The 14,543-nt window shown below is 40.7% G+C and overlaps 1 protein-coding gene across 7 annotated transcripts in view; it reads right to left on the reverse strand.

The window, feature by feature from the left end:
• Positions 1-14,543, reverse strand: part of N6AMT1 (N-6 adenine-specific DNA methyltransferase 1) — a 34,954-nt gene that overhangs the window by 1,927 nt on the left and 18,484 nt on the right. For 6 of the 7 annotated variants that reach the window (XR_005832147.1, XM_040621074.1, XM_008701774.2 and 3 more), the window contains one exon: positions 9,908-9,992. The exons of the other annotated variant lie outside the window; for it this stretch is intronic. Coding sequence is in view for 5 of the 6 variants with exons in the window: in XM_040621074.1 (XP_040477008.1) it covers positions 9,908-9,992 (85 nt within the window). In the remaining variant the exon portion in view is untranslated. The remainder of the gene's footprint in view (positions 1-9,907; positions 9,993-14,543) is intronic. 7 annotated transcript variants of the gene reach the window in all.

The raw sequence follows: 14,543 nt of genomic DNA on the forward strand, positions 1-14,543 counted from the left end.
TTTGCTTATATTTTAAAGTCATGAATGGATGATGAGTTTTATCAAATGCTTTTTCTACTCTATTTAAATGACAAGTTGTTGTTTTTCCTTCCTCAGTCCTTGAGGTGGATTACATAAATAGATTTTCTAATGTTGAACCATTCTTGCATTCTTGGGATAAACCCTACTTCGTCATGATCAGTGCCATTATTACTAGTAATACTTGTGAGTTTTACAAATATTTTTTTCAAATTTTGCATCCTTGTTCACAAATAAAATCAACTTATGATCTTTCTTGTACTTATTTATATTCATAAGTGAGATTGACCTATAATTTTCTTATATTGTTTCCATTTGGTTTTGCTATCAATGATATACTAGTATCATAAAAAGAGTTAGGATTCTTGAATGTTTGGTAAAACTCACCTATAAAATCACCTGGTGCTTTTATTTTATGGGGCAAGGGTAGAATGGGCAGATACTCAACTAATCAATGGCTTTAAATGTCATAGACCCTTTAAAGTGTTCTATTTTTCACAAGTTAGTAAGTTTTATTTTTTAAGGAAATTATCCATTTCATCTGTTTTCAAATTTATTGCTATAAAGTTACTCATGGTATTTTCTTATGATTTTTTAAACATTTATACTCTATTTGCAAATATGATCTTTTCATCCCTAATATTTATTTGTGCCTCATTTCTCTTTTTCTTTCTACTTTATTAGACGTCTATCTAGTTAATCTTTCCGGAGAACGTGTTTTTGTTTTTAACTCCTCAGATTCTCTTATGTTTTATTAATTTTTTTTTCTTTTGGGATGAATTCCTCCATCTTGGCTTATTACTTTCTTCTATTATTTCTTTATACTTTCTGATAGTTTATTCTTATCCTTTTTGTAACTTGCTGGGTTGAATATTTCCTTATTTTGTCTATTTTTTGTTTGTTTCTGATGGATGCATTTGGGGGGGTGTATTTCTCTCTACATACTTCTCGAACTGTATTTCACAAGAGTTCACATGTGGTGCTTTTCCATCTCATAATTTTCAATATGATTGTTAATTTGACCAGTTATCTAAAAGTGAGCAGTTTTTTATTGTTTGTTAATATAGGAAGCATTTTGGCTATCCCTTTTATTTTCACTTTTTGAAATAAATTTCTACATATACTTCATTGTGGTTATGATTTCTGTTTCATCGTAGTTAACTGTTTTCCCCCTGGCATGGGTCATCCCTAGATGGGAATCACTAAGCCCACTCGGGGTGCAGAAGTAGGCTCCACCTTTTGGAGGGATGAGTGTCAAAGAATTTGTGGACATAATTTTAAAATCCCCACAATGGACATACTGCACATACAGATGTTGATGGAGGAGTGTTAGGCCAAAAATAATGTTCTTTTTAATTTAAGAAAGCTGTAAAAGAGAACTGAATTTCAAATTGGTTGAGGTAACTATATACTTTAGGATTACATCCAAACGGTGATACACTATCAAATAGTCTGTGGTTAATTTATGGACACACACACTCTTTATACTAACTGAACACTATAAACACATGCTGATATTAACCAATATACTTCAGCAGAACAATGCATTTTTTTCCTCTTTGCTGCCTATCATAAATTGGGTTTTAGATACATTGGGGACCTGGAGCCCATGCTGTAATTCACTCTAAGTGTCCTACAACGGCATCAAAGCTTATTCTAAGTCCTCTAAATTTTGACTACATTTGTTTAAACTTAGAAAACTAATGAAAGAAAATAGCATTTCATACACACTGTAGGAGCCAGGGAAATACCGGCACTTAGCAGTCACTAAATACACAGCCCCATCTACTTCCGAAATCACTAATTATTTTAACATGACTGTTCAAAGACCGTTGTTTATCACATGCTACTGCAGAAAGCACATTTATATATCACTTTTTGAAGCATGACTTTTCATTTAGGTAATTCAAGTGATTATTCTAAAATAATTTCCAGTTTTTCTTATTTCACATATGAAAAACAAGGCTATAATTATTGATGTGTTTCATTAGCAGAACTTTGGAGATAAATGATGACAGTTTTATATTAATGTCCTCAGATGCATCAAAAGAAATCAGTTTAAGTCAATGCCAAAATTGGTTCAAAATTTTAAAAATTCAGTTCAAGGAACTGAATAAACTTTTTTGGGTATTCATTCTGTTGAAGATTCAACATCTAACAATATTGTGCATGTTATAAATGAAGTTGAAAAGTTCAACACTGAATATAAACCTGTTTGGTTTGCTGGTTTTATTAGTTACCCATTACTGTGTAACAAACCGCCCCTAACGTCGAAGTTCAAAACAACACCCGTGTACTACCGGACAGTTTCTGTAGGTCAGGAATTTGAGGCTGGCTCACGTGGGTGGTTCTGTCATGAAATTGCGGTCAGGATGTTGGCTGGCTCTGCAGTCGTTGTGTGAAGGCTTGACTGGGGTTGGAGGCTCCTCCTCCCCGTGATTCAGTCACTTGGCTGTGGGCAGGAGATGCTCCCTCGCTACATGAACGTCTCCACGGGGCCACTTGAGTGTCCTCACGAACGTGGTGTCGGATTCCTCCAGAGTGAGTGATCCAAGACAGTCAGACTGAAGCTGTAATGCTTTTTATGACCAGCTCTCAAAGTCTACATCATCGCTTTCAGAGTCTTCATTACCAGCACCTGCAGCTGTGGCACACGCCATTAACGATCACCTGCACCTGAAACAGAATAGGATCCCCAGGTGCTGAAGGTCTGACTTCGCCCGTCAGCCCAGGTTTGCGTCCCTCCTGGGAACAGAGCCTGGCGCCAGCTGTCAGTTCTCTGACTCGTGTGTGAATTATGGTGAGATGCTCAGCAGGCAGCAAAGCAAGGGACCTAATGGCCATTGGTTCAGGCTTTCCTCTTGGGTCCAAGGTGGTTTCCTTGGGGCCAGTTCAGGGCTAGTCCAGTCCTCAACACTGTAGTGTCCCCTTTTCCTTTATTCTGAGACAGGGGCGCTGCCCAGACTTCTGCCTTTTTCACTGCACCTGTGAAGGATATGAGCCTCCCTTCCCCAAGCCTGTACTCCTGTGGTTGTCAGTCCTAGCTGCATATTGGAGTCATGTGGGGAGTTTGGAAAAGATACCAATTGTCAGCTCTCATTCTCCAAGACACTTATTCAGCGGTCTATGACGGGGCTCCTGGCATCACTGTATTTTGAAATCTATTCAGGCAATTATAGTGTGCGGCAAGAGTTGAGAAGCATTGCTCTATTTTCATCCTGAGTACCAAAAACAGGTTGGCAAACTTTCTGGAAAAGGCCGAACAGTATATATTTTAAGCTTTCGGGCAACTGTTCAACTCTGCCAACATATCACAACAGCAAACGAGTGAGCATGGGTATGGCCCAATACAATTGCATTTACAAAAACAGATGGTGGGCCAGATCTGGCTTGTGAGCTGTGGTTTTCCAGCCCTTGAGCTAGATCAGTAGAACACGAAGAGCACCCTGAAGCTGCAACCGAAGGCTCTAGTAGGGCTGCCAAGCTTCGGGAGTCTCACCGATGTGTCCTGAATTCTGGCAATGGTAAACAGTTCCATTTCCCTAATCTCTACCCATTTGAATTAGCTGCTTGGTGTAGCCCTAGTCGTGGTGTCATTTGACTTGAAGAATAAGATTGGACCTATCCTTCCAGAATCCCTACCATTACCCTATCGTGGCAGGGCCACGCTGGGGAAATAGCCTCTGAGCCAGAGAGACGCTGTCTCCAGGACTCTTGCCCACACTGTGACACTCACTGCTGCGTCTCACCAGGCACGTACAGCCACTGCTCCCAGTCCCTGGTGTCTTTCCCCCACTTGGCTAAAGATGCAGTTTGGTCTCTTGTAAACATTTCTTCATGTCTCCCAAGCAAGGCACAAACTGCCCTTCGCTCTAGGTTATATTTTCAAGAATATGTGTAGAGTGAACGTCCTTGGAAGATAAGGATAGTGTCTCCAAAGCAAAGAGAAGACACTTCTAGAGCAAAGAGCAGGCATTCTTACTCTTCAGTCTCAAAACCTAGTGTCTCTCCACAGCAAAGGAAAGTCACGCTTAATGCCCAGAATAAAAAATTAGGGTTCCCTGAATTCAGGGTTTCTCTCCGAGGATGCAAACCCCTGTGTGTGTCAGGGTTTTGTCGGGGTCCGTTCATGTTGCTCCCGTAGGACTCGGGGGCCAGGAGAAACAGATGAACATACGCTGATGCTCACACAAATCTCTGTGCTGAGTAGTAAAGTTCCTTGTCTCTGACCCAGAAGCTTTCTTCTGCCAACAGTGACACTGTCAGACTGACCAGTTAGCTTCAAGCAGGGTAAAAGCTCAGACCCTTTCCATTCTCCACACTGCAGCGTCCTGGAGTTTTCCCTCCTTAGTGCTGGCTGACCAGAGCAGGTGGGCCTTCGTGTGATAGTCCACTCCCAGAAAGTTGTCATGGCACGTTTGCACACGCACGCCCCTAGTGCCCACAGAAGCTGAGACAACAGCAAGCCTCCCCGGTGACCGCAGAGAGCTCGCACCTCTGTCCCTCTCCTTCCCCATTCTTTACTTCATGCATGAGGTTTTCTTGCCAATCCCACTGCCTCTGCCAGTGAGCTAAGCCAATGTGGTCGGAGTTTAGAGATTTCTGAGGATGATGGTGAAGCTCAGCTTAAGTTGTTTTCACTGGGCCATCTCGAAGAAAAATCAAATTCAGGGCATGCTCAGGAAACCATGGCCTGATGATGAAGCCACAGGTATGACCATGAAATCCTTGTCTATGACCTCAGAAGCCAAGGTGGTGCCTCAGGTCATGTTCGGTCACAATAAAGGCCCTCTAAAGATTTCATGAATGTGCCTCACAGACTCAAACAATAGGGCCTCCTGGAAGTTTAAAGACATTACCCCAAGACATCTCAGCACAAGCCAAGGTAATGAAGTTATCCTGAAGAGATCGATGTGCGTCACAACGCTAATGGAATTAACCCCAAAACATTTTAAAGAGGCCTATATCAGTGTTAATAGTTTGAACTGAGGAGGACAGGACATACAAAAGGAAAAGACATTTTGGACCTCTAGACATCTATAAAGCAGGACCCAGCCTGAGAAAACTACTCAGAGGCAATCCCGTGCTACTTTAGTGATGAAAGAAATCAGAGGACAAACCAAGAACTTCGATGAGGGGACCGAGAGCCATAGCGAGTCGGTTCTGGGCTGCAGTAGGACCAAGCCCAACAGTTGCTTGACTGAATTTCAGAATTGCTATGGACCAGTGACCCCTTTGCGTCTCCATTTTCTCTCCTTTTGAACAGCAATACCCACAGCACTTACTGTATGCTTGGTCCAACATCATAGGCTGGGTGTGGGTGAGGTGGACCCCATGCCTCTTTAGCTCACAGGTCCACAGATAAGGAGTTGGTGCATTTGCTGTAGTTAAGGAATGACACCTGAGGGGTCTCATACGCTCCTAGACCTGCGTTTTTAGCCCCACTCTACACTGGTGTCTTGTTAACGTGCTGGTCACTGCATCTCACGTCCTCCACTGGAGAGTATTTATGATGATTTGCACATCAGCTGTCTGCTACCTTACATAGAATAGGGCCATTAGGTAAGGCACCTGGCTGGCTCAGACCACGGAGCATGCGACTCTTGATCTTGGGGCTGTGGGTTCAAGCTTCATGTTGTGTGTGGAGATTGCTTGGGAATAAAATCTTAAAAAGAGAGAGCAGAGCCATTGGGTGCTGTAGGTTAGAAACAAGATGATGAGTTCCAGATGCTGAGCTGATGTTGTAACGGGTTGAGACTTCGGGGGGCTTCCCCTGGGCAAGAGAATGCAGCAGGGTGATGTTATGTTACTTCTGAGATCAAGTTATAGGAGATGACAGCTTCCATCTTGGTCTCTGGCTCTCAGATCCTTTCTCTGGGAGAATCCATGCTGTGAGCAGCCTTATGGAGAAGCCCATTGCCAAGGAACTAAATTCTGCTAATAGCCGTATGAGTGATCTTAGAAGTGGATCATTAATCCCTATTTGAGTCTTGACATAACTATGGCCTTAGCTGACCACTTTACTGTAACCCCAGAGACCCTGAGCCTGAACCACCCAGATAACCTCCCAAATTTCTGACCCTCCAAAATAAAGGTTTGTTGTTTTACGCTGCCATTTGGGGGTGGGGGTGATGGTACTTTGTTATGCAGAATAGCTACCTGTAATGAAAACATGGACACTAATGTAGCCGCCAGTCAGCTTAAAAAAAAAAAATAACAATGTTTGAAGCCTCGTACCCCATGTGTGCATTGCTCTAATTCAATCCACTGGAGCAAGTTCTCTGCCTTCAAGGGCTCACGTGATTAGATTTGGTCCACCAAGGTAACCTTAGATAGTCTCCCTATGTTAAGGTCTATATCTTTAATTACATCTGTAATGTCCCCATGTAATGGAACATATCTACAGGTTCCAGGGCATAGGTAGGGCATGGACATCATTCTGCCCACCATATGTATGTGTATATCTCTAAGCAATACATAAATGAACTTTTTACTATTAAATATCCTTTTATAAATGTTCCAACTTGAGTTTTCTGTTCAACATTTTGTGCAATTTATGTTGATGAATAATTCACTTATTTTCACTGATATATTCCACTATTAATTTATCCATTCTTTGGTCAATGAATTTTAGGTTGCTTCCAGGTTTTCTTATTATGGCTAATGTTAAAGCTTTTTTTATATGCCTCTTGGTGTTCTAGTATCAGTATCTAGAAGTGGAGTTTCTAGACAATACAGTATAATTATCTTTCACTTTACTTGATAATGCCAAATTGCTTTGCAGAAAGGCTGGGCCAGTTTGCCCTCTATCAGCAGGAAGAGTTACCTTACTGCCTATCTTCACTGATACTTGGAATTGTTAGACTGCTTAGTTTTCTAAAATGATAACTCCTTTGAGTCATGATTTGCATTTTCCTAATAATATAGTAATATTATGGTAATAAGGTAAGTTTTTTCTCTGTTGTCATTTAATCATATTTATATTGGATTTTTACTGATGCTTTTCTACTTGTTGATTTGCTAAGAATTCTCTATTTGTTCTGGCTATGAAGGTCTATACATGTTGCAAACTTGTTTCTTCATTTTCTTTATATGGTGTCTTTTGAGGAAGAAAACTCTGTACTATTAATGTATGATCAGTCTTTTCCTTTAATACATGTATTTTTTCATAGTTTATAGAGATGCTTTTGTGCCCTGATATCATTAAAGATATTCACCTATGTATTTTCTAAAACTCAAAAAGTTCAGTTTTCTCATTTACTCTTTAATCCACATTAGTGATTGAGGGAGAAAGACTGTTGGAGAAGGTCATCAGGAAAGATGTGACTGCCACTGGGGCACCTGGGTAGGTGAGTTAAGTGTCTGACTCTTGGTTTTGGCTCAGGTCATGATTTCAGGGACATGAGATCAGGCTCTGTGCTCAGCAGGGAGTCTGCTTGAGATTCTCTGTCCCTCTCCCTCTGCCCCTCCCCCCAGCATGCATGTGCTCTCTCTCTCTCTCAAGAAAGAAAGAAAGAAAGAAAGAAAGAAAGAAAGAAAAGAAAGAAAGAAAAAGAAAAAAAGATGTGACGGCTTGTTGACCCACTAGCTGCACCCTGGCAAGGGAGGGCTCCTTACCCCCTTTCCTTTCCTTGGAATGTGTGTTCTGCCCACTGTTGCCACAGCTGGAGCCATTTTCAAAGACACGGCTTTGAGAGCAATGTGTGGTTGAGACCATCAAGATGGTGTACGTGGCTGAACCCTGTTAAGGCCTCTATGCAAACGTGTAAGATTCTGGTGGGTGGGTGCTGAGATCTATTCATCCTCCTGCTGCCCAAAATAAGCCTTGTCTGTGACTTTCCCTGTTTATTAAACCTGCCACCCACCAATCCGGAGCGGGCGGCCTCTTTCTTTGGTCTCTTCCTTCCCTCTGTGTATGGGGGCCAGTTTCTCATTTTACCTGGGGAACTCCTGAGGTTGTGAACTGACAGTCGCTTGTACCAGTACTAGTTACAGAACATTCCATTTCATCTGCAGGGTCATCTCCATCATCAGTATCTATATGTATGCACGTTGCTTTATGGGTTTTCTATTCTGTTTCAATTTGTTTATCTTTGGGCCAATAAGAAAACTGTTTTAATTATTATTGTTGAATAATCTTGGACATCTGTGTGGTTCAAGCTCCTCCATGTTCTTACTGAGAGTGTATTGCTAGTTCTTGGCCATTTGTTCTAGTTCCAGGAAGAACCTTCTTGGGATTTTTTTTTTTTAAAGATTTTATTTATTTGAGAGAGAGAGAGAGAAGGAGCAGAGGAAGAGGGAGAAGCAGACTCCCCGCTGAGCAGGGAGCCCAACGTGGGGCTCGATTCTGGAACTCTGGGATCATGACCTGAGCTGAATGCACTTAACTGACTGACCCACAGGCCCCCCACACTGTTGGGATTTTGACTGGAATAGTACTGTATCTACAGGAAGAATTGGTATCAAATATACCGAGTCTTCCTATTCTTTTTTTTTTTATTTTATTCATTTATTTGAGAGAGAGCACAAGTGGGGTGAGGGTCAGAGGGAGAAGCAGACACCCCGCCTCCCCATCTGAGCAGGGAGCCTGATGTGGGACTCGATCCGGGACTCCGGGATCATGACCTGAGCTGAAGGCAGACGCTTAACGACTGAGCCACCCAGGCGCCCCAGTCTTCCTGTTCTTGAACATTCTTGAGTAACTCTCCATTTGTTTAGGTCTTTAAAACGTCTTTTAATCATATTTTAAAAATGTATGCATGCTAGTCTTGTGCAGAGGTTAGATTCACTTCACAGGGAGTAAGTGTGTTTTCATTGTGAATGGTTTTATTAAAGCACATTTTTATTCTTTTGGGGGTCTAGTGCATAGAAATACAAATGGACTTTTGAATATTGATCTTATAGGCAACCACTTTCCTGAGCTCTTTATTATCGCTAATATTTTCTCTGTAGCTCTTTGGAGTTTTCTTGGTAAATGATATCATCTGCGAATAATCTCAATTTTGTTCAACCTTTCCTATCCTTTTTCATTTATTCTTCTTATTTTGCTGGCTAGAACTTCCAGTGGAAATATCGAATAAGAGTGGTGATAGGTGGCATCTTTGTCGTGATTTTTAAAGGAGATGCTGGATGTTTCCAGGGTTTTTCCTTAAAAATATTCACCATAGTTTTTGGTATACAGGTCATATCAGGTTAAGGAAGTTCTTACTCATCCTAGTTTTCTAAGTGTATTAAATCTTAAAAATGTTTTTCCACATCTGTTGAGGTGATAATGTGTTTTTCCCCCTTTAATCTATTAGAATGATAAATGGAATTTATAGTTTTTTCTATTAAGCCATACTTATACTCCTGGGAAAAACTCAACTTGGTCATGGTGTATCATCTGTTTTATATATACTGCTAGACTTAGTTTGTTGAAATTTTATTATATTTTTCCTCTACGTTGATGTGACTGGTGGCAAGTTTCCTTTTTTATACAATCCTTATCTGGTTTTGTTATTAAGGTTAAACTTGCCTCATACAATTAGTTGGGGAAAGAATCATCTCTACTTCTTGGGCATACAGTTCAACTATATTGGTCACATCTGACTGAAAATTGGCCAATGGAATGTGAAGTGACTTAAGCTATTTCCAGGACTGGTTCATAAAAATCTCCCATGCATAATCCACCATTCTTTTTTTCCCTAACCATGTTAAGTTAAAAGCTGAACGTGGTGATGGTACAAAATAGAAGAACCCCGAGTCTCCGATGTTCCTAGGAGCAAGGAAACTGGATATAGTGATTGGCAAATGTATCAGAAACCTACTAAGTTTTTGAGGAAATCTATTGTCAAAGAAACCCAGTGCCTACCCCCCCTCCAAAAAAAAAAAAAAAAAAACAAAAACCCACCTTGTGACTCTTGAATGTGCCTTAGAAGAGCTCTTGGTTGAGCAGGAAGCTGATGGCAAAATTTCTCACCCCCAAGATGTTGTAACTATTGGAAAGTGAACAGAAGTCATAGATGCTACTTCCAGAACTTGCCCATAAAAACCTCCCGTGGGTGACCCTCCATTCTCTTGTCCTTCTTCATGGTGACTTAGAGGTTATGTGCTGTGTGTGGCAGTGGCACCAGGTAAGACCTATGTCAAATGTGGCCCCGGGGAAGAACAGACAAGGCAGAGCTGAGTCATGGAGAGCGAAGACTGACAACTCTCCCCAGAGAGCAAGAGCTGCCAGTGCTCTGCCTTGTCCTTTCAGCTCCTCTCTTTCCTGAGATGGCTGGGTTAATTCTGCAAACTTGGCAATTAGGTTGGGGTCGTGTGTCAGCGTTCTGGCCAATGTAATTAAGGAGGGAGTGAAGGAAGTCACTTATAAAACCAGCCCATAAAAACCGCCCACGGGTCATCCCCCAACCTTGGAAGTTCCTGTTGAAGATGGTGGCGTCCCAGGATGGGAATTCTGCGTTCCTGCATAACTGCCTGCAGTGAGCTCAGCTGTCCTCCTGCCCACAACCATTCTGGCCTGTGACCTGAGCAAGCAATCACTTTTATCTTGTTTATTTTGTTAAGCCATATAGATTTGGAGATTGCTACAGCAGTTCTCCTCCCCCGACTACTACAGGAAGGAGGCTCGCTTTCTTGATTCTCTGCAAAAACTTGTATGAAACTGAAATAATCTGGTCTTTCAAAATTTTGTAAAACTCACCTTTGTAAAACCATCTGTATCTGAACTTTTAAACTTTTTGGAAGGGGAGTTCATAATCATATAATCATTCAGGCTTATTATTTCTCATTAGTTTTTTTCTTCTTTTAAAATTTTATTTAAATTCAATTAATTAACATATAGTGTATTTTTAGTTTCAGAGGTAGAGGTCAGTGATTCATCAGTTGCATAAAACACCCGGTGTTCATTACATCCCACCATCCAGTTACCCCATCCCCCCACCCACCTCCCCTCCAGCAACCCTCAGTTTGTTTCCTATAGTTAAGAGTCTCTTGTGGTTTGTCTCCCTCTCTGATTTTGCCTTATTTTATTTTTCCCTCCCTTCCCCTCTGATCCTCTGTTTTGTTTCTTAAATTCCATATATGAGTGAAATGATAGGATAATTGTCCTTCTCTGATTGACTTATTTCACTCAGCATAATACCCTCTAGGTCCATCCACATCATTGCAAATGGTAAGATTTCTTTTCTTTTTTGATGGCTGAGTCATATTCCATTGTATATATACCACATCTTTATCCATTCATTTGTCCAAGGATTTCCATAGTTTGGCTACTGTGGACACTGCCGCTATAAACATTAAGGTGCAGGTGCCCCTTTGGATCACAATGTTTGTGTCCTTTGGGAAAATACCTAGTAGTGCAATTGCTGGGTCACAGCAATTTTATTTATTTATTTATTTATTTTTAACTTCTTGAGGAAGCTCCATATGTTTTCCAGAGTGGCTGCACCAGTTTGCATTCCCACCAACAGTGCAAGAGGTTGCACCTTACTCTGCATCCTCGCCAACATCTGTTGTTTTCTGACTTGTTAATTTTAGCCATTCTGACAGGTGTGAGGTGGTATCTCATTGTGGTTTTGATCTGCATTTCCCTGGTGATAAGGATGGTGAGCATCTTTCCATCTGTGTGTCGGCCATTTGTACGTCTTCTTTGGAGAAGTGTCTGTTCGTGTCTTCTGCCCATTTCTTGACAGGATTATTTGGTTTTTGGGTCCTAGGTTTGATAAGTTCTTTATAGATCTTGAATACTAGCCCTTTAGCTGACCACCGTTGTTCAACATCGTACTAGAGATCCTAGCCTCAGCAATCAGTTAACAAAAAGAAATAAAAGGCATCCAAATCAGCAAAGAAGTCAAATTCTCACTCTTCACAGATGATATGATACTCTAAGTAGAAAACCCAAAAGACTCCACCCCAAAATTGCTAGATCTCACACAAGAATTCAGCAAAGTGGCAGGATATAAAATCAATGCACGGAAATCAGTTGTTTTTCTATACACTGAAACAGAAGAATGAGAAATTAAGGAATCAATCCCATTTGTAATTGCACCAAAAACCATAAGATACCTAGGAATAAACCTAACCAAAGAGGTAAAGGATCGGTACTCTGAAAACTATAGAACACTTATGAAGAAATTGAGGAAGACACAAAGAAATGGGAAAAACATTCCATGCTCATGCATTGGAAGAACATTGTTAAAATGTCTATGCTACCCAGAGCAATCTACACATTCAACGCAATCCCTATCAAAACACCATCAACATTTTGCACAGAGCTGGGACAAATAATCCTAAAATTTGTATGGGACCAGAAAAGACCCCGAATAGGTAGAAGAATGCTGCAAAAGAAAACCAAAGCTGGTGGCATCACAGTTCTCAACTTCATGCTATATTACAAAGTTGTCATCATCAGGACAGTATGGTACTGGCACAAAAACAGACATATAGATCAATGGAACAGAATAGAGAACCCAGAAATGGACCCTCAACTCTATGGTCAACTAACAATCTTTGACAAAGCAGGGAAGAATATCCAATGGAAAAAAGTCTCTTCAACAAATGGTGTTGGGAAAATTGGACAGCCACATGCAGAAGAATGAGACCAGACCATTTTCTTACACCATACACAGAAAAAGACTCAAAATGGATGAAAGACCTAAATGTGAGACAGGAATCCATCAGAATCCCTGAGGAGAACACAGGCAGCATCCTCTGTGACCTCGGCCGCAGCAACTTCTTGCTAGACACGTCTCCAAAGGCAAGGGACACAAAGGCAAAATATGAACTATTGGGACTTCATTAAGATAAAAAGCTTCTGCACAGCAAAGGGAACAGTTGACAAAACCAAAAGACAACCGACAGAATGGGAGAAGATATTTGCAAATGTCTTATCATCAGTTTTGATAAGCTTTTTTTTCCTCCGAGAGCAGCAGCAGCAGCATTTGGTATGTTAGTTTCTTGGAGCCGCTGTAACAAATTGTGGCCAATGTGGCGGCTTCTAACCACTGAAATATATTCTCTCACAGTTCTGGAGTTTAGGAATCTGCAATCGGCTTCACTGGGCCAAAATCGAGGTGATGACATGGCCATGCTTCCTCCAGAGGCTTTAGGGGAAAATCTGTTCTCACCTCTTCCAGACAAGGCGGCTGTTGGCCTTCCCTGACTACAGCACTCCTGTCTCTGCCTCCATGGTCACATCACCTTCGCCTCCTCTACGGAGGCATCTTCCTCTTCCTCTTAGCCATACAAGTGGATATACTTGTGACTGCATTCAAGGCCCACACAGACCATCCAGGATAGTCTCCCCATCTCAAGGTCCTTAACTACATCTTTTGTCTTAAAAAGTAATATTCACCCTTTGCCATAAAGGTAATATTTACAGGTTCCAGGGATTAGGACCTGGTATCTTTGCGGAGAATTATTTAAACCTATCACACCTGGTAACTTGTTAGAATGCAAATTCTCAAGTCCTGCTGAAGGAACTCCAGGGGTGTCTTAACAGCAATGTTGTGGTTTAACAAGTCCCCCAGAGGATTCTGGGAGAATGCTGGTTTGAGTACCACTGCTCTAGGATGTTGTCCAGTTCATCTCCGTTTAAAAATTACTGGCACCAAAGTGTTCATAGTGTTCTTCCCATTTGTGCCTTTTCTTTTTATCAATATAAACAGATTTTTTCAAATTTCACCCTTTGACATTGTCTCTTAAAATTGTTTTTTGCTCTTATGTTTATTATAGTCTCTATTTTCTACTTGGCCATATTCTAACTTCAAATTGGACACTTAGTATATTAATTTTGAGACTTTTTTAAAAAAATAAGCACTTAACGCTGTAAATTTCATTCTCAGTTTTACTTCCACTGCATTCCCTAAATTCTGATACTGAAATTTTGTCATTAATTTTAAAAATGCCAATTATTATTCTTTGAACTATGAATTATTCAGGAGCATGTTTTTAATTTTGCAAATGCATGAAGTTTTAAAATATATCTTTTTCTTAGTGATTTATAACCTAATTGCATTATAATCAGAGAATATAGACTATATGATACCGATTCTTTGAATTTTACAGGGAACTTGCTCTTGGCCGAATATGTAATTAGGTTTGTAAATACCCCATGTATACTGATGTATTCTCTAACTGTTGCTTCCAGAATTCTGTATTGTAAGTCCACCTTATATCTACTATTCAAATCTACCTTTATCATTTTTGTGTATCTCCTTGATGCAGTGGTAATTGAGGGGTGATGTGAAATCTTCCTATATGATAGATTTGTCAATTTATATTTGTATTTCTATTTTTATTTTATAGAGCATGAGGCTAGTTTACTAGTTGCACTCAAGTTTATAACTGTGAATATCTGCCTGGTGATATTCTTTTCTCATTCTTTAGTGTGCATTCTAACAATGCTTTCGGACTGTCCGTGTCTGAGCTTCATCCCTTGCTCCATCTTCAAAATCATAACACTTTCTTTTTTGATTTAAAATCTCCCTCTCCCTCTCTCTTACAAGACACTTGTAACTTGACTCAGGGCCCACCTGGATAAT

The sequence above is a fragment of the Ursus maritimus genome, unplaced genomic scaffold (assembly GCF_017311325.1).
Source record: "Ursus maritimus isolate PB19 unplaced genomic scaffold, ASM1731132v1 scaffold_4, whole genome shotgun sequence".
NCBI lineage: Eukaryota > Metazoa > Chordata > Mammalia > Carnivora > Ursidae > Ursus > Ursus maritimus.